The 19,324-nt window shown below is 47.6% G+C and overlaps 1 protein-coding gene across 5 annotated transcripts in view; it reads right to left on the minus strand.

The window, feature by feature from the left end:
- The window catches only part of BSDC1 (BSD domain containing 1), a 28,230-nt gene that overhangs the window by 8,419 nt on the left and 487 nt on the right, over positions 1–19,324 (minus strand). For 3 of the 5 annotated variants that reach the window (XM_058443272.1, XM_058443273.1, XM_058443271.1), the window contains exons 2-9: positions 19,128–19,188; positions 11,870–11,986; positions 8,923–9,141; positions 6,330–6,384; positions 3,863–3,978; positions 3,355–3,423; positions 3,110–3,188; positions 1,394–1,873 (exon numbers count right to left, since the gene is read on the minus strand). In XM_058443272.1, coding sequence (XP_058299255.1) covers positions 1,394–1,873; positions 3,110–3,188; positions 3,355–3,423; positions 3,863–3,978; positions 6,330–6,384; positions 8,923–9,141; positions 11,870–11,986; positions 19,128–19,188 — 1,196 coding nt within the window. The remainder of the gene's footprint in view (positions 1–1,393; positions 1,874–3,109; positions 3,189–3,354; positions 3,424–3,862; positions 3,979–6,329; positions 6,385–8,922; positions 9,142–11,869; positions 11,987–19,127; positions 19,189–19,324) is intronic. The other 2 variants (XM_032160087.2, XM_032160086.2) reach the window with 1 other exon arrangement.

Below are 19,324 nucleotides of genomic sequence, written 5' to 3' on the forward strand. Positions count from 1 at the left end.
TCACGCCTGTAATCACAGCACTTTGGGAGGCCGAGGCAGGCATATCACAAGGTCAGGAGATCGAGACCATCCTGGCTAACACAGTGAAACCCCGTCTCTACTAAAAATACAAAAAATTAGCCAGGCGTGGCAGCATGCGCCTATAGTCCCAGCTACTCGGGAGGCTGAGGCAGGAGAATGGCACGAACCCGGGAGGTGGAGGTTGCAGTGAGCTGAGATCACACCACTGCACTCCAGCCTAGGTGAGAGTGAGACTCTGCCTCAAAAAAACAAACAAACAAATAAACAAACAAAAAACAAAACAGGTAGGAGCCCAGTGGATGACCTCACTCATCAGAGTCAGAAGGGAGGCACTGGGTTGGAGACTGGAAACTCCATGGTTTCCATCAGGGAATAGGTTAGAGGTGGGGTGGGGTCCATTTCCCATCCACTGTGGCAAACCAGTCCCTTACTGCACCTGCAGGCCAGGCCTTACCGGCTGGGCAAGCTTTGTGGCTGTGGCTGGTGCTGAGTGTTAGCAAAGACAGGAGGATGTGTGCGTGAAGTGTGCAGGTGGTGGGGGGACTGGGGGCGGGGGGGTTCTTAGTGATAATCAGCCATCCCTGAAGTGGTGTTTTGGATGTGGCAAAAAGGCTGACACCAAGGCTATCCTTGCCCTTTAATTCCTGCAGTTACAGAGGTTGCTCTTTGACATAAACTCAGAGTCTCCAGTCTAAAATTCCATTATACAGATAAGAAACTGAAGCTCCATTACTCAAGCTGGGTCACTGTAAGTTCATGGGTGTTCATTATTTCTTCTTTAAACTGTAGGTACGAGTTTTGTTTATATATTTCATAATAATGAAGGCTTGGGGAAGCTGAATGACTTTCCTAAGGTTACACAGGAAGAAGACCCTTAACATCAATGTCATTGGGATTCCCAAGCCAGGGTAAGGTTAAATTGTCCAAAAAGATAGAAATTGGCACAGTGTGCTAGTTAAGGGCATGGGCTTGGAGTCAGACAGCCCTGGGTCTGAATCTGGGCCTCCTGGCCATGTGAACTTGGGCAAGTTACTTAATATTTTTGGGCCTCACTTTTTTCATTTGTAAAATGAGGACAATAACACTGAGAAATGAGGTGCCATATAACATATTTAGCATGGGATCTGGCATCAAACTTGTTTTGTTGACTCTTAAGATGCCAACAATTAAAGATGCATTCTTATTTCAGAGACTATGTGCAACTTACAATTAATGAAACGTTAGCAAATAGTCAATATATAGCAGCTGTCATCATTATCAGAAACGAAAAAAATCTGCTCGTAGTATCCTAACAAGGGACAAGGAGACAAATCTGCCTTGGGAGGTGGCCCTGACCCCACACAACCCTCTGGGCATGGACCTCCAGACCTACCTTTCTTTCCATTGTTAGAGGGTGTAGACTTCCCACTGTCCGAGTTCAGCTCAAACACCCGTAAGTCTGTGGGCGCCTCCTCCCTCAGAGTCTCTACTCTGGCTGGAGGCCTGGGCTCTGGGCCGCTGGGGTGGCCAGCAGGGGTTAGGGGCTTGGAGTGAATAGGGGGTGGGGGTCCAGTCTCGCCCACATCCACAGCCAGGCCCTGTTCCTCCAAAGATGCCTCTAGCAGCTTTTGGGACAGGTCCTTGGGCAGCACTCGTGCCTCAGGTGCAGTGGCCGGGTTGGCGATCTGTGTCACGAGGGAGATGCTCTCACTGCTCTCTGATGGAGTCACCTCTGCTGGGGGCTCAACTGAGGTCACCAGATTCTCTTCACAGGGGCTCTGGGGGCCAGGTCCTCCTTCAGGGAATGTAGAAGTTTTGGCCACAGGAACCTTTGCCTCTTTTGGAGATGTGGGTGAAATGCCCGTGAGCTCCTCTGTAGAGAGAGAAAGGCAGGGGCAAGAGGGAAATGTAACCCGGCCAGCCATAAGACAACCTTGGAGCTCTCAAGTTCCTGCCAAAGTTTACTCTGATCAAGACTCAAGCCGGGCATGGTGGCTCACGCCTGTAATCCCAGCATTTTGGGAGGATGAGGCGGGTGGATCACCTGAGGTCAGGAGTTTTTGAGACCAGCCTGGCCAACACGGTGAAACCCCATCTCTACTAAAAATACAAAAAATATTAGCTGGGTGTGGTGGCACGTGCCTGTAATCCCAGCTACTCAGGAGGCTGAAGCAGGAGAATCACTTGAACCCAGGAGGCGGTGGTTGCAGTGGGCAGAGATTGCGCCACTGCACTCCAGCCTGGATGACAGAGTGAGACTCTGTCTCAAAACGAAAAAAAAAAAAAAAAGACTCAATAGTGTCATTTAGCTCACCCCTTCGCCATCACAACGCTTCTGCAGACACTCCCTGCTAGTCAAAGTCCTGCTTAGCCCTGGGGCCTAATGCCTGGTGGGCTTCCAGCAATGCAGTCCAAGGGGCTGTTATGGATTAGAAAGCCAAGGCTCAGAAGTGAGTCAGTTTTGGGTTCAGGTTGGGCTCTGCTACGTCCTAGGTGTATGATTGGGCAAGCCACCTAACTTTTAACTTACTCGTAACTTACTTTTATCCTTAAGAGGGGTAATGGGGTTGTGGTAAGGACTCTGTGTAGAGCTCTTAGGGCAGCCTGGACATATGGTGTAAACACTTAAGAAATGTGTTAATATTATATCATCCAGAAAGCTTCAACATGTGGTTCTAAGCTGAGCTACACGTAGAAGATGCTCAGCTCCCTCCCTCACTCAATGGTTCCCAAACCAGCCTGGGCATTAATATTGCCAGGGAGCTTGTTTAAAATACATGTCTGGCCGCATCTTTACAGTCTTCTTTAGAAGGTGGGGAAAGGAATCTGGATTTTCAAGAAGCTCCCCAGTGACTAAGCGGCAGCTGGTTCATGGGCTGGCAGGGGAATCTATACCAACTGACACATATGATTCCTGTAGCTAAATTGGAATTCCACTAGCCTTGTTCAATATCCCCTTGTTAGCTCCGCCTCTCCTCACACATACAATGTGCTTGTTCCCTACTCTTCCCTGATGGGCACCAAGTCTCTCCAGGCTTCACAGAGCATGGCCCAGCCCAGTGTCCCGCACAGATGTGTCACTTGCCCCTCACCTCTCAACGCCTCTTACCTTCCTCCTCCTCCCAGCCGGGCTCTTCAGAGATGCTCTGTTCCGCCCGCTGCTTCAGGGCGTCCCTCCGGGCCTGCTCCTGAATGTGGGGGAGCAGATGGCCACAGGCAGTCAGGGCACCCTCTTCCTAGACCCTGGTCCTGATCCCACAACTCTTGGCACCCTGTATCCCTTTCTTCTCTCAATAAATCCAGCCTGCTTCCCCCAGGGTTGAGTGGGGACCTCCCCATGCTAGACCAGCATACCTGCTCTAACTGATGGACTTTATAGAAATACCGATGCCAGAATTCTGAATGGGAAACAGCTGCTGGAACCTGGAGGGAGGAGAAAATGGAGGTGAGACTTTGGGAGTGTTTGTGTGGGGTCTGTGTCCCCAGCCTTATCAGTCTATTCCCAGCCAGTCTGGATTTCAGACCCAGTAAGTGGCTTAGCAGTGATAGTCAGAGTACTTCCACCCCCACCAAAGTTTCAGCCAGACCCACCTTCCTAGTCGAGTTGGCCAAGGAGGGAGAAAAGAACTCCCATCAGGCTTTGCTGGCCCTTCCATTTCTCACCATTCTCTAATTGCCAGAAGCCTGGCAAACCAGCTTCTCTCATGTGGGTTCTTGGCTCAGGACATGGCTGGTCTGGCTCTATGGAGCCTCCCAGTGCTCTCTGGGCCAGATGACTCCGCAGTGACTCTGAACATGTCCCTCCCACCTCCCGACACCTCAAGCCTGGAGCTGGCTGAGGCCCTGCAGGTTGGGTCCTCACCATCTTGGTGTAGAGGGCCCGGATGGAGGGGCTGCCTACAAGGAGCTCTGAGATCTCCCCCTTCTTCTCCTCCAAGCAGAACTGGGAAAGCCAGGCATCAAATAATTCCGGGGGCCCTGCAGAGGGACAGATGCTGACGGTCAGTTGCCTTGGTCTGGGAAAAGAACACTGGGCCTACAGAACATACCTAAGGCTGGACATGGAAAATGAAGAGAGCTTGAGTGTTCAAAGCCACTTAGCCAAGGGTAGGGGGTCAGGCAGGGTGAAGGGGCGGGTGCCACACCTGAGTGATCTCCAGAAGGGGCTGCAGTCTCCATTTTCTCATATCCCTGCTGGCTTTTTAGCCCATGGCACCTGGCTGCTGAATCTCCTCATCTCTGAAACAGCTGTTCTCAGGTCACATGACCCCAGCTGCCAGAGCCCACATCTATTTCTCTGTCTTCCCTCGCGTGACCATCTCTGACTCTGGGGGCCATTGCCTTTCTCCTGAAGCCCTCGTCTCTCCTGGTTTCTCACTCCTTTGTTATTTTCCTCCACTTCTCTGGTCAGTCCATCTGAGTCTCTGTGGGTTTGTTTTCCTTTCCTTTCCATATCTCTCTGGCTTTTTATTTTTTTTCCCAAAATAACTGCCACTAAACCACAAGTTTCAACCTCATCCTCCCACTGATAATTCCTGTGTCTCTTTGCAGCCCAGGCTACTCTCTCGGCCCCAGATCCAGAGGTCCAGGTACCCCTGATACTTCCACCTGCAAACACACGGTGCGCTCATTTTCCTTCCCATCTGGTTATCTGACAGGGTTATCCAACCTGGGGGCCATCCTATCTCCTCCCTTATCCAATCACTCTGGATCACACTTCCTCAGTGTCTCTTTTTTATTTTTTAGAGATAGAGGCTCGCTCTATCACCAGGCTGGAGTGCGGTGGCACAACTGTGGCTCACTGCAAGCTTTAACTTCTGGGCCTAAGTGATCCTCCTGTCTCAACCTTCCAAATAGCTGAGGCTACGGGCACGCCATCACGCCTGGCTAACTTGTGTCTTTTAAACGCACGCTGTCCTCTTCATGCCAACTGACTCTTCCTAGGTTCTGGCCTTACCTCTGACACGGGATTCCTACCTAGCCTCCTAACTGGTCTTCCTGTCTTCTGTCTTTCTATTTCATTCTTCACAATGCTGCCCCGAGGGCTGCTTTACAAAATGCAAACTCTGATCACCGCAGGCCTCAAAACCTTTCATTGGCTCTCTATGGGAGGGCTTTTTAAGCTGGAGTCCAAGATGGGCTTCAAAGGGTCAAAGAATTCCCATATTGCACAAAAAGTTTTGTGGAGAGAGGGCTTGCCATTTTCAATAGATTTTTAAAGGCCTTTGTGACTAAAAAGAGGTCTAGAGCTACTACTGTGAGCCTTTTAGGCCAAAATTCCAACTGCCTGGTCTGGCACACAAAGGCCTTCACAATCTGGCTCCCACCAGCTGCTCTCACTGCCTTCACTTCCTCATACGCACCCTTTAACCCGGCGTTACTAAAAGGCGGGTGCTCCCTGCTCTCTCTACCCACTCTCTTTGCCTGAATGCCCTTCCCCACTTCTCATAGTGAAACTACTTGACTTCTAATTTAACCTTAAAACCCCAACTCCATCCAGGCGCGGTGGCTCATGCCTGTAATCCCTGCATTTCAGGAGGCTGAGGCGGGTGGATCACCTGAGGTCAGGAGTTTGAGACCAGCCTGACCAACATGGTGAAACCCTGTCTCTACTAAAAATACAAAAATTAGCCAGATGTGGTGGCGGGTGCCTGTAAGCCCAGCTACTCGGGAGGCTGAGGCAAGAGAATTGCTAGAACCCGGGAGGCAGAGGTTGCAGTGAGCCGAGATTGCACCATTGCACTCCAGACTGGGGGACAGGGTGAGACTCCATCTGAAAAACAAACAAACAAAACCCAACTCCAGCATCACGCGCTTGGTTCCCAGGCCAGGAGGGGTGCCATTCCTCTGGCTCCTGCTGCCCCACTGCTCTGCAGAAGCAGTCATGCTGCTCTCAAGTATTTCTACTTTACTGACTGTTTCTGCTTTCCCCCTCTTAACTGCCAGTTCCTGAAGGGTTGGACTAGGTGGAGGGTTTGGCTCATTTCTGATCTCCAGTTCCCATAACGGGGTTTGCTGCATGGCAGGGGCTTAGCTAACAGGAGCTGAAGAGAAGGCAAGGGGGGCAGCAGGGCTGGGAGGGAGGCTGAGCTGAGGATGAGGGATGAGAGGGGCCAAGTCCCTGCAGGGTGGGCAGGACAGCTCAGGTTCAGGAAAGAAAAGAGAACATCGACCCACCCCACAAAGTATAAGGTACACACTAGTCTCACTCTGGTCCCCCTACATAGGGGATGCCTGGCCTCTGCTACCTGAGACAAACAGAGTCTACAACCCAGACCCCCTTAGTCTACTTGCCCTACAAGCCCACCCCCTCAATGCTACCCTCTCACCATCTGGTTCATTGCAGTAGGTTGCTGGGTCCGACTGCAGGCTATAGAGGCGAGCCTGTAAGAAATGGAGAAGAGGAAACAGAAATTCTGAGATACTGGGCATAGAAAGCACCCTTTCTCTGCCAGGATACTCAGTCAACCACAACCCAGCTTCTCCCTTGTTGGCTGGGATACTCCCCAGGGCATTTGTTAATTAGCACTGTGGCACAGAGAGTGGGGCACTAGGCTAGGCATCCAAAACTGGGGTTCCCAGAAAAATGGCCTTTCACCCAGTATTCTACCCCAGGAACTAAGAAAATACAGCATAAGCAGGCTACAAAATTATTTGTATAAAATGCTTCGTAGTAAGTGAAATTTGAAAAATGTTAGTGCCAATATATTAATAAAGTCAAAATTTAGGGACAAATTTTAAAATAACACAATTTCCCTCAAATTAAAACCATTCAAGAATTTATTAATTGTATAGCCAGTCTCTACCAAGTTACGTTCCCACTAGGATCACAGGGTGGCAAACTTAGCTGGCAAAGACAAAGTCCACCTTTCTTCCTCAGTACTGGAGGATGCATGGGCTGTCTGTAAGCAGTCTGGTGATAATTCACTGTCGTTATAGCTCAAAATCTTATCAAACATTTTCACAATTCCACTCACATGTTCACTAAGTGGTGGCGCTAATGCTAGTGCTAAAACACATACTTGAAAAATCAGTACTTTTGGAACAGAAGTTCAATGTGGGCCGGGTGCGGTGGCTCACGCCTGTAATCCCAGCACTCTGGGAGGCCGAGGTAGGTGGATCTCTGGAGGTCTGGAGTTCAAAACCAGCCTGGCCAACATGGTGAAACCCCGTCTCTACTAAAAATACAAAAATTAGCCGGGCACGGTGGTGCGCGCCTATAATCCCAGCTACTCAAGATGCTGAGGCAGGAGAATCGCTTGCACCCAGGAGGTGGAGGTTGCAGTGAGCCGAGATCGCTCCACTGTACTCCAGTCTGGGCGACAAAGAGAGACTCCATCTCAAAAAAAAAAAGGTCAATGTGATAAAATGCTATGAAGCCAGCCTAGGCAACATGGGGAAACCCTGTTTCTACAAGCATAAAAATTAGCTGGGCGTGGTGATGTGTGCCTATAGTCCCAGCTGCTCAGGAGGCTGAGGTGGGAGGAGCACCTTAGGAGATCGAGGCTGCCGTGAGCTGTGATCGCACCACTGCACTCCAGCCTGGGGGACAGAGTGAGACCCTATTTCTAAAACAAAATAAAACAAAAAACAAACTACGAAGAGGGCCCAACTGCCATGACATTATATTGTGAATTTAGAAGAAAACACTCCACGAAATAGAAAATACAACGTGGCCAGGCACGGTGGCTTACGCCTGTAATCTCAGTACTTTAGGCGGCTGAGGTAGGAGGATCACTTGAGCCCAGGGGTTTGAGACCAGCCTAAGCAGAATACGGAGACCTCATCTCCACAAAAAAAAAAAAAAAAAAAAGGCCAGGCGTGGTGGTGCACGCCTGTGGTCCCCGCTACTAGGGATACTAGGGAGGTTGAGGTGGGAGGAACACTTGAGCTCAGGAAGTTGAAGCTGCAGTGAGCTGGGATCATGGCACTGCACTCCAGCCTGGGTGACAGAGTGAGACCCTGTCTCAAAAAAAAAAAGAAGAAAAGAAAATGCAGCAAAAATACGTTGCTGTGGCTGTTGCTTTAAGTGCATTGAAGACACCTCTCTCCCCTTACCTATATATATATTACTAGAAATTAGTCTAAATAACCCAAATGTGGAGATTATGCCTCTAAAAATGCTCTCCACAGCGTTCCTTATTATGCTGGAAAGCTGAAAGGAATCCAAATATGCAACATGACGGAAATAATGGAATAAATAATGCCATATTCACTTGTAAGAATTTAAAGACATTAAAAATTATGGCTGGCTGGGCACAGTAGCTCACGCCTTTAATCCTAGCACTTTGGGAGACCAAGCTGGGAGTTACTTGAGCCCAGGCATTTGAGACCAGCTTGGGCAACATAGTGAGACCACGTTTCTACCAAAAAAATTTTTTTAAATTAGTTGGGTGTGGTGGTTCACACCGGTGGTCCCAGCTACTCAGGAGACTGAGGTGGAAGGACCCTTGAGCCTGGAAAGTCGAGGCTGCAATGGGCCGTGATGATGCCACTGAGCCCCAGAGAGAGCTTGGGTGACAGAGTGAGAGCCTGATTCATTTAAAAAAAAAAAAAAAAAAAGATGATTAGGAAAGATGCTACGTTTGTTGGTTTTTTAAAAGTAGGTTATAAAACTGCATGTATAAAATGTCTTTTTTGTTCAAAAGAAAAAACCAAACTATCTTTACCTATGTTTATAAACAAAAACAAATATAAGGTTATATACCAATAAGAAATCAGGGGTTCTCTTTGGGTGATGCAATTACGAGTTTAAAAATAATTATCTTGTCCTTGCTTACTGATATTTTCTGATTTACTATTAATAATATACCCGTATTTATTTTTTGGCCTGAACATGGGCTGCTTTTGTGAGTACAGGTTGGAAGTTAAAGCCCAGGTTACAGACGTTAGGCATCTGCAGGGGAGACTGTCAGTGAATACCTTGGTGCCATCATAGGGCTCAGCTGTGCCAGACGGTGTGCCCATCAGGGTGATGACATCGCAGTCGATGGTTTTGTCTGGCGAGGGGGCAAAGGTGTCTGAGATCACCCCTAGGAAGTCAGATAACCCTTTCTTCATCTTCTCCGTTGCTCCTGAGGAGCCTTCCGTCTGTATAGAGAATGGGCAGAGGAAGCAAGCGCCCCGGGAACAGGCTGCAATCTGGGGTATGGGGGTAAAACATTGGGGCAAAGGTGTACCGTGTGTTGGGGGACCAGGGAAGCGCTCACGACCCTTCACCCATCTCTGGGGCTGCAGAAAGAGAGGGAGGAGGCAAGGGTCCTCCATCCCCCAAGTGGGGCTGCAGAACAGGGCCATGGTAGGCCTGTGTAGATCAGAGATCTTTGATTGGCTGTTTCATCAAAATTTTAAGGTCAGTCAGGCTGGTCAAAACTTGGCCAGAGAAGGTCCATGCCATAGACATATCAGCGGGGAAGAGGGCCTATGGGTAGAGTGGTGGAAAGGGTACTAGCTTTGGAGTTAGACAAAGCTAGTTTGAATCCTTGCTCTACCACTTGTTGGTCATGAGACCAAAACCCTTTCTGAACCTCAGTTTCCTTATTATAAAATGGGGTTAAGTATACATCCTTCATAGGGTTACCATGAAGATTAAAAGATAGGGCATGTACAATGCCTGGCACACAGCATACACTTAATAAACTGCAGCATTGTAATATCGCAATTTCATCATCATCATTGCTCAGGAAGTAGAATACTTTGTACAGAAGGTTGGAAACATATGGGCAGGATTAGAACAGATAGCCTTGCCTTGCCTGGGACCAACTGAGGGTCACTACACAGACCACACTGGTCAGAATGCCATCCAGCAGGGTGCTGAGAACAGGGTCTAAAAACCTCATGGAAAATTATATTTACTCTTGATTAAGCTGCTGAAGCATTTTAAACCTAGAACTTATCATAGTGCCTGGCACATATTGTTACAGGTAACAATATTTGTTGAATGAAAAAAGAATAAATGAATGCAATAAACAAGTGATATCTCTGCTACTGACTAGACTTATAGCAGTTTAGCAGGGTTACAACCTGTCATTCATGCTCATCAGTAGCTGTGGTTAGCAGGTGGATGGTATTTTACAAGAGGATTTGGCAAAATAAGCTTGACTAAAAAAATTCCAAAATTCATTTTTCATAACATGAGTAATTACAAGATAATTGATTCAGCTGGTGATTAAATTAAGAAGCTGCAATCTGTTCCAATGCTAAAGGAAAAATTGTAATATAAAAAACAGTATGCTTTACCTCACTGGAAACTTCAGAACTTTGCGGGGATATCTTTGACCACAATTTTTCCTTCTCACACTGACTTTAGAATCTAACTTCCATCTTATAAGAGGTTCCCACTGTACATTTATGATTAATAAAAACAGTATTGGGGGAGGGGGACAAGGATTGAAAAACTACCTATGGGGTACTAGTCAGTGATGGGTTCATTAAAACGCCCAAACCTCAGCATATACACAATATACCCACGTAACAAACCTGTGCATGTATCCCCTGAATCTAAAATTAGAAAACAATAAACAAGCCAGGCACAGTGGCTCACGCCTGTAATCCCAACACTTCGGGAGGCCAAAGCGGGTGGATGCCTTAAGCTCAGGAGTTTGAGACCAGCCTGGGCAACAGAGTGAAACCCTCTCTCTACAAAAAATACAAAAATTAGCTGGGTGTGGTGGCATGCACCTGTGGTCCCAGCTATTCGGGAGGCTGAGGTGGGGGAATCACTTGAGCCCAGGAGGCAAAGGTTGCAATGAGCTGAGATCATGCCACTGCATTCCAGCCTGGGTGACAAGAGTGAGACCCCGTCTCAAAACAACCACCACCCCCAACAAAGAACAGGACCAGTAAGAAAATAAGTTGGTACAACATTTCTGGAGGGCAGTTTTGAGTAGATAGTAAAAGGCTTAAACTAACCACTCTGTGATACCTTCCACAATTTTATTATAAAGCAAGTATTATGGCACTGGGTAAAAGTTCAGCAGAATGTTTACTGTAGCTCTGTGTACAATATTGGAAAAAAACTGAAATAGGAAAGCAGCAACTGGTTAAATCCACGTAGTGGAATACCATGCCACTTACTACACTCTAGAACAAGGTTTGCAGTTTAAGTAAAAAAACGGGGGCTGGGTGCAGTGGCTCACGCCCGTAATCCCAGCACTTTGGGAGATCGAGGCGGGCAGATCACGAGGTCAGGAGATCGAGACCATCCTGGCTAACACGGTGAAACCCCGTCTCTACTAAAAAATACAAAAAATTAGCCAGGTGTGGTGGCGGGCGCCTGTAGTCCCAGCTACTTGGAAGGCGGAGGCAGGAGAATAGCATGAACCCGGGAGGCGGAGCTTGCAGTGAGCCGAGATGGCGCCGCTGCACTCAAGCCTGGGCGACAGATGGAGACTCCATCTCAAAAAAAAACAAAACAAAACAAAAAAAATAGGTTACAAAACATGGTATTCAATTGACCCGTTTTGAAAAAGAAGTGTACATAAGGGATACATCCCCAAAATATTAACAGTAGCTATCTTTGGAAGATGGAGTTACGGATGTCTCTAGGTCTTTCTCTCTCTCTCGCGCTCTCTTCCTTCTTTCACTTTCTCTTTTCTTTCACTTGTCTGTATTTTCTAAATTGTCAACATGAATACTTTGCTAATGGAAAGCATTTGCTAAAACAATACAGAAGTGGGAAAACTAATTATTACTTAAAATATGTAGCTTGTTTGGTTGCCAGACACAATTCTTTCAAAATGGGAGGAAAAATAATCCACATATTTTTCCCCATAGGGAAAAATAATCACTTAATGGTAGAAAGGTTGGGAGCCCAGGACAGGACAGGTTGCGAGGGGCAGTAACTTGGGAGGATTTGGGTGGTACTCACAGCCAGCTTCTCCTTGACCACGCTGGCCGTGGCTGCGATGGTACAGGCCGTGTCATGCTGCACCACCTGGGTAAACTCTGTCAGGTCCCGCTTCATAAACTCCAAGGCTTCAGAGGACTGTGGGAAGACAGAGAGGGATGCCAGGGCCAGCTGGCCCCACCACCCCTTGTTCCTGTTCCCTGTGTTTCTTCAGTACCAGACAGACACATGGAAATCTCAAATGGCAGGGGAGCTTGGGCTCAGAAACAACGCTCATTTGTCCCAATTCCATGATCTGGGATTACCTGAGAGCAGAGAGTGCAGGGGAATTTCTTGCTACTCTGAGCATGAGGACTGAGTCTCAGCCTAGGCCCTCACAAGCTATGTGGCCATGAGTAAGTCTCATCTAGTTCTCAGTTTTCTCCTGTAAAATGAGGTGATCTAGATCAGAGATTCTCAAGAGCAAACAGGAAAAGAGGCGGCACAGTCTGAAAAAAATACTGACTTTAATGAATTGCTCTGATATGCTTTAAATCACGATATTCATACCAAGTTTCAAATAACATGAAAAAAGGATATGTGATTTTTTTTTTTTTTTTTCTTGAGACAGAGTTTCACTCTTGTTGCCCAGGCTGGAGTGCAATGGCACGATCTCGGCTCACCACAACCTCCGCCTCCTGGGTTCAAGCGGTTCTTCTGCCTCAGCCTCTGGAGTAGCTGGGATTACAGGCCTGCGCCACCACGCCCAGCTAATTTTGTATTTTTAGTAGAGATGGGGTTTCTCCATGTTGGTCAGGCTGGTCTCGAACTCCCAACCTAAGGTGATCCGCCCACCCTGGCCTCCCAAAGTGTTGGGATTATAGACATGAGCCATCCAGCCTAAGGCATGTGATTTTTTTATCAAAGGAAAGTGTTTCTATTTTTACTTTTTTTGCTACAGGGAAATTGAGTTGAAACGTGAGGCAGTATGTGAAGTTATTTGCCTTCAGGTTTAAAAATTAGTAATTACTAATTGTATTAGTAACAGCAATAGCTTGGAAAACTATTTCATGAGTAATTCTTAACAATTTAATATCAGTAAAAAGGCATGTGATTTTTACATTCAACAGAGGAGGAAGCGGTCAAGAGAAAGACTAGATCAGCTTCTCTCGGAGGCTTTCTTGGTTCTACCATCCCGAGGTTCTATTCATATACAAAGCTCCTTTGGGCAGAATGCAAATTTGCTCCTGCTAAACCAATCTGTGTCTCAGCCTGCACCCAGACCTCACTGGAGAAAGCAGACCCTCAGCTCACTTCTAGGTCTTGCCCTGTCTTGCTTCAGACTCACCAACTCTAGGATGCCTTCCTGGAGTATCTCAGTGGCCACTCCCCTTGCAAGCCCTTTCATTTTATATGGGGATAATCACCTGCATTTTTTAAAGCATGTTTTTGAGCACTCCTGTGGTTTGTTCTTCTTGGAAGGGCCTGCCCACTTTTCATTAGCTTGGGAAGATTCTGAATGGCACAGTCTCACATATCAGCTACAGGCTTCTCTGGGGGTGGTAATCATGCCTCCGTATCGACTCAGGACTCCTTAATTGGGGGTGGAGGGGGTCATTTACTTATTTACTTTTATTAAAATTTTAAAAAATATTTCACGGCACCATGAAATTGTGCCCCGGGTCATTTACCGATTCACTCTTTCTATCCACACTGCCACCACCTTAGTCCAGGCCAACTTATTCTTTCATCTGGATTCCTCCCAGGTTGTCTCAGCCACCTTTACTTCATTCTCCTTATGACACCCAGTGGGTACTTTGTCTGTTAGGGCAGACCGTGCTGCTTTACATTCTTTAAGTTTACACACTATCCTAAGAGCAAATTGAAAATCCACCTTTACTTACAAGGCCTTACAACTTGGCCTCTGGCAGACTGGTATCCCCTACCACTGTGCCCTTCACTGAGCTCCAGCTGGCCGTCCTCAAGTTTCTAAAATGCCCTAGCATCTGTCCTGCCTCAGGGTATCTGAATGCATTGCTTCCTCTCCCTGATACAGAGTTCTAACTCTTCAAAACAAGCAAGCCTGTAAACACAATGAAGGAACCCTCTTATCTGGAAAACTCTTGTTCATCCTCAAAGTCTATGCTTCATTTCCCTAGAGGAGCTTCCTGCTGCCTTTTCAGGCTCAGCTGGCTCTCCCTGCTTTATCTCTTTTTTTTTTTTTTTTTTTGAGATGGCGTTTCCCTCTGTTACCCAGGCTGGAGGGCAGTGGCGCGATCTGTGCTCACTGCAACCTCTGCCTCCCCGGTTCACGCCATTCTCCTGCCTCAGCCTCCTGAGTAGCTGGGACTACAGGTGCCCGCCACCATGCCCGGCTAAGTTTTTGTATTTTTAGTAGAGACAGGGTTTCACCGTGTTAGCCAGGATGGTCTCAATCTCCTGACCTCATGATTTGCCCGCCTCGGCCTCTCAATTTTTCTCTTTTTTAACATTGAACATACTTTAGTCTTAAGATGACCTGTTCAATATCTGTCTTCCTGGATAAACTCTGAGTTGCGTGAACACAGGTCCTATGTGTTTTGTTCCCTGATGGTTCCCCAGTATCTGACACAGAGCATACAGTAGGTGCTCAAAAAATGTTTGCTTGTTAAATTTACATGGACCACTGAAATTTCAATTATGTAACCACTTGCGTGACTAAACAGTTGTCTTCCCACTAGACTGTGGGCTCTGAGCAGACAAACATGAGCATACGTTGCCCTCAAGCAGGTCACAGTCTACTGGGGAAAATGGTCCCATGATAGTGCTGATGTGCAAGGGCAGAGCAGTAGCTGCTGTACTATGGGGAGGTTGGGAAGATGTGGTGACCGGAAGCCTGGAATGGGCCCTTAAAGAATGAACAGGAATTGATTAAGACGTATTGATGTGGGCCAGGTGTGGTGGCTGACACCTGTAATCCCAGCACTTTGGGAAGCCGAGGCAGGAGGATTGCTTGAGCCCAGGAATTTGAGACCAGTTTGGACACTATGGCAAAACCGTCTCCACACACACACACAAAAATACAAAAAATTAGCCAGAGGTGGTGGCACACGCCTGTAGTCCCAGCTACCCAGGAGGCTGAGGTGGGAGAATCACCTGAGCCCGGGGGTTTGAGGCTGTAGTGGGCTGTGATCACGCCACTGCACTCCAGTCATGGGTAGCAGAGTGAGACCCTGTCTCAAAAAAAAAAGAACAGGAGTCAGCTAAGAAGTGTTGACATGGGGTTTAGTGACGTCTACAAGCATTACAGTCCTGATGGACATAAAATGTGAAGTGACAGTGGTAAGGGATAAAGCTGGAGAGGTTGCCAAGGGCAACCAGGGAGAGCCTGGTCAGCCCTATGGATGATGGGGAGCCACCAAAGGTTCGAAGTGGGTGGGACATGAGATTTGCCTTTTCACTAAATTAATCCAGTGCCTGGGATGGAGGAAAGGTCCAGAGGCGAGAAGATTAGAAGAAGAAGGAAGACCAGTCAGGAGGCTGCTGCAATAATCCAGGAAAGAAAATAGAAAAATGTGAGTAAGGACAAAGCTAGTAAAGATGGAGAGGATAAGACTGGTTCAAGATACAGGAAGCAGAAGAAGGTGGATTTGGTGACTGAACAGGTATGTTGACTGAGGGCTAGGAAAGAATCATGGAAGCACCACAGGCGGCTAAAATAGGTGACTGTGTAGATGCAGTACTGCCAGCTAAGTGAGAAAATCCTGGAGGAGGAGCAGTTCTAGAGAGAAGGTGGTAACAATGACTTTGGGCACGTAGAACTTGAGATGACTGTGGGCTGTCTAGGACAGCTGTCCAGCAATAGCTATCCTCAAACACTAAAGCTGGCTGGGCATGGTGGCTCATGCCTGTAGTCCCAGCACTTTGGGAGACCAAGGTGGGCAGATTGCTTGAGCCCAGGGGTTTGAGATCAGCCTGGGCAACATGGCGAGATCTCACCTCTACAAAAAATACAAAAATTAGTTGGGCGTGGTGGTACACGTCTATAGTCCCAGCTACTTGGGGGCCCGAGGTGGGAGGATTGCTTGAATCCAGGAAGTGGAGGTTGCAGAGAACCATGTTTGCATCACTGCACTTCAGCTTGGGTGACAAAGCGAGAGCCCATCACAAAACAAAGCAAAACACAACACTAAAGTTCAGGGAAAAGGTCTAAGAGTCGCCCTAACAGGAAAGTGGAGAAGGTGACCCAGGAAGAGTTTGGAAAGTGGACAGAGCAATGGGCTGAGGACAAGTGTCCTCAGACACTACCTGTAGGGGGCAAGCAGAGGAAGAGGAACTCATGAGACAGTTACAAAAGCAACGTCTGGAGAAGTAAGTGGAGACTTAAGAATCATGTCACAAAAGCCGAGAGTAGTGTTTCAAGAGAGTGAGTGATCACTAGTGTCAAATGCAGCAGAATGGTCCAGGAAGATAAAAGGCTGAAAACCACCCACTGGATTTGGCAAGCGGTAGGTGAAGCTGGCTGTGAGTAAAGATAAGTTTATAGGTGGTGGCTTTGAGGGTGGGGAGGGAGTTAAAGATGCTGTTTGTTGACCTGAAGTTTCAAAAAGTAGATGAGGTTGTCTCCTGGGAAGTGAAAGGGATAAAGTGGCTGAATAGGGGACCCAAGGGAAGAGTTGCGTTTTGGGAAAGTTTCTGAAGTTAAGGGGAGGAGAAGCAAATTGGAGACTGAAGAGTATGTGGGCCCAGATGAGGTTGGGGAATCTGTGATGGAACCAAAAAGCATTTGGTGCCTTTCTCTTTTGAATTTCTTCTTTTTGGTAAGTATGTAGAGCAACGATATGCCCTTCTCTATCAACGTGTATGCACAAGTATTTGTTGTCAGTCATATTGCCCTTGACAACACACAGGAAGACAGGACAGGAGGAGGTAAGCAGCAGAGGAAAGCAGATGATAGCACCATCTCATAGCTGTGGTCTTCAGGGCAATGTGTTCTAAGGAGTGCTGAGAAGTGAGTGGTCCAGATGGAGCCAGAATGGGACATAAAGATAGGAAAGCACCAAAAGACCAAGAAAAAAAATGGAAAGAAAAACGAACTGGGGGTGGTATCTAAGAGGTTTTCCCATCAGCCTCAGCACTTAATAACAGCTAATGCTTATATAGCACTTACGGTATGCTAGGTACTGTTCTTAGTGTTTTACATATATTAACATTTAACCATCACCACAATTTCATCAAGTAGGTATTGTTAGTATTCCCATTTTATAGATGAGGAACTAAGGCCTAGAGAGGTTAAAAACTTGCCCAAGAGGACAGGCGTGGTGGCTCACGCCTATAATCCTAGCACTTTGGGAGGCCGAGGCAGGCAGATCACCTGAGGTCAGGAGTTCAAGACCAGCCTGGCCAACATGGTGAAACTCTGTCTCTACTGAAAATACAAAAATTAGCTGGGCATGGTGGCGCGCACCTGTAATCCCAGCTACTCAGGGCGCCGAGGCAGGAAAATCACTTGAACTCGGGAGGCAGAAGTTGCAGAGCCGAGATTGAGCCACTGCACTCCAGCCTGGTAACAGAGCCAGACTCGGTCTCAAAAACAAACAAACAAAAAACACTTGCCCAAGTACATGTAAGAGTAAGAAAGTAAAAAAAGGGAAATTACGTCTTTTCTTTCCAAAAAGGCATAAACAAGTCCCACCTCCACCCCCACCCCAGCTTTTAACTGGGAATTCCAAGAATGAAGATGGAAGGTTGGCCAACTATCTATTTTTCATAAGTTATGATAAGACCAACCTTGAGAGAAACACAGAAGGCCCTCATGCAACATCTGCTGAATGAATGTCAGACTTTCCTGCTTGGAAATTACCCAACAGGAAACATGCTACTTTCAGGTCTATCAAATGTTAGGGTGCAAGCCTCTCAGTCCTCATCAACAACATAAACAGCTCAGGGCATTCTCAGATTTGCTGGGCTACTGCTGAGAGGCTGTCCAGGAGTACCCAGGATACGGGAGGAATAAAAATGCTCCCAGATGTCTGGGTGTGGTGGCTCACGCCTATAATCCCAGCACTTTGGGAGGCCAAGGCAAGTGGCTCACCTGAGGTGAGGAGTTCAAGACCAGCCTGGCCAACATGGTGAAACCCTGTCTCTACTAAAAATACAAAAATTAGCCAGGAGTAGTGGCACACGCCTGTAATCCCAGCTACTTGGGAGGCTGAGGCACAAGAATCACTTCAACCTGGGAGGCAGAGGTTGCAGTGAGCTGAGACCACACCTGTGCACTCCAGCCTAGGTGACAGAGACTCTGTCTCAAAACAAAACAAAAATACTCCCAGAGTAGGGGACTTATTTAGGTGAGGTCAGAAGCTTCCTGGAGTTGGCCCTGAAGCAGGACTCATCCCAATTGCTTGAGGTAAATAGTAATCAACTTTTCCCACAATTCAGTTGGGCTGATTTTGACAAATAAGCATGAAATGAAACAGGAATACACATTGGCAAATTACCCACTGGCACAGCCAAATATCACTCATCCCACAGAGATTGTTCAGCAAGAAGGCCTTCCACCCTCTAGTGATTAATCTCTCTCTCTCTACTGCCCGTTGCATAGCCCCTACGTAGAACTTATCAGGCACCAGTGTGTATGGCTCATGCTCATCTCTGGCTTGGGTTCTTGCTTTTCATCCTGTCTAGGCAGGGTTGGCCTTGATGAGGTTCCTTCTCCACAGAGGCCTTCCCTGGTGAATTACTGACTACCCAGAATAGACATGGTGCCCCTGTACTTTCCTTTCACAGAACTTACCACAACGGTAACTAAACAACTATTTGGCTACTCGGTTAATGGCTGTCTCCCCACTAGACTGTGAGCTTTGTAAGGCCCAGGATTATATCTGTTTGGCTGAAGTCTGTATCCTGAAGACCTATCAGAGTGCTGGTTGTCGCATATACTCTAATATTTGAATGACTATACGAGTAAGTTTTTTTTATTGCTAGAATCTTTTCCTTCAAGACCTGTATCAAATGTTCTCTCTTTCACGAAGAAACTGAATTTCCTGAGCTGAAATAAATTGCTCCTTCCTATGGATTCCTACAAAACGTTCGTTAACTCCAGCCTTTAAAACCATCTTTATTTCACTGTGGCTAGTATCACACTGGTTTGCGTCGAGGTCTGTCTTCCCGTGGACCGGTAGAGGCTAAAAGAAAGGCCCAGGTCAGCCTCATCCTTGAGACTTAGCGCCCGCAAAAGTTGGGCGGGGCTGGTTGGACCAGGTTGCATTGAGGCGGCGCAGGGCCCTGGTGAGGGAAGAAGGGCACGGGCCCGGCTTACCTTCTCTTTGACTGCTTGGTAGCTCTGCTGCAGCCAGCTCCGCCACCAACCCACGTCCTCCCTGTGGAAGACAGACACATCTGGCAGCACCGCGGTGCGACTCCTGCCCGCCCAAGGATCCGGTTTGTTTCCCCCTCAGATGTACCCTGCGGGCCGAGGCTTCGCAGACCGCTTGCCCACCCCCTCACAATGCGACT

Source organism: Hylobates moloch, unplaced genomic scaffold (genome assembly GCF_009828535.3).
Source record: "Hylobates moloch isolate HMO894 unplaced genomic scaffold, HMol_V3 SCAFFOLD_8, whole genome shotgun sequence".
Taxonomy (NCBI): domain Eukaryota; kingdom Metazoa; phylum Chordata; class Mammalia; order Primates; family Hylobatidae; genus Hylobates; species Hylobates moloch.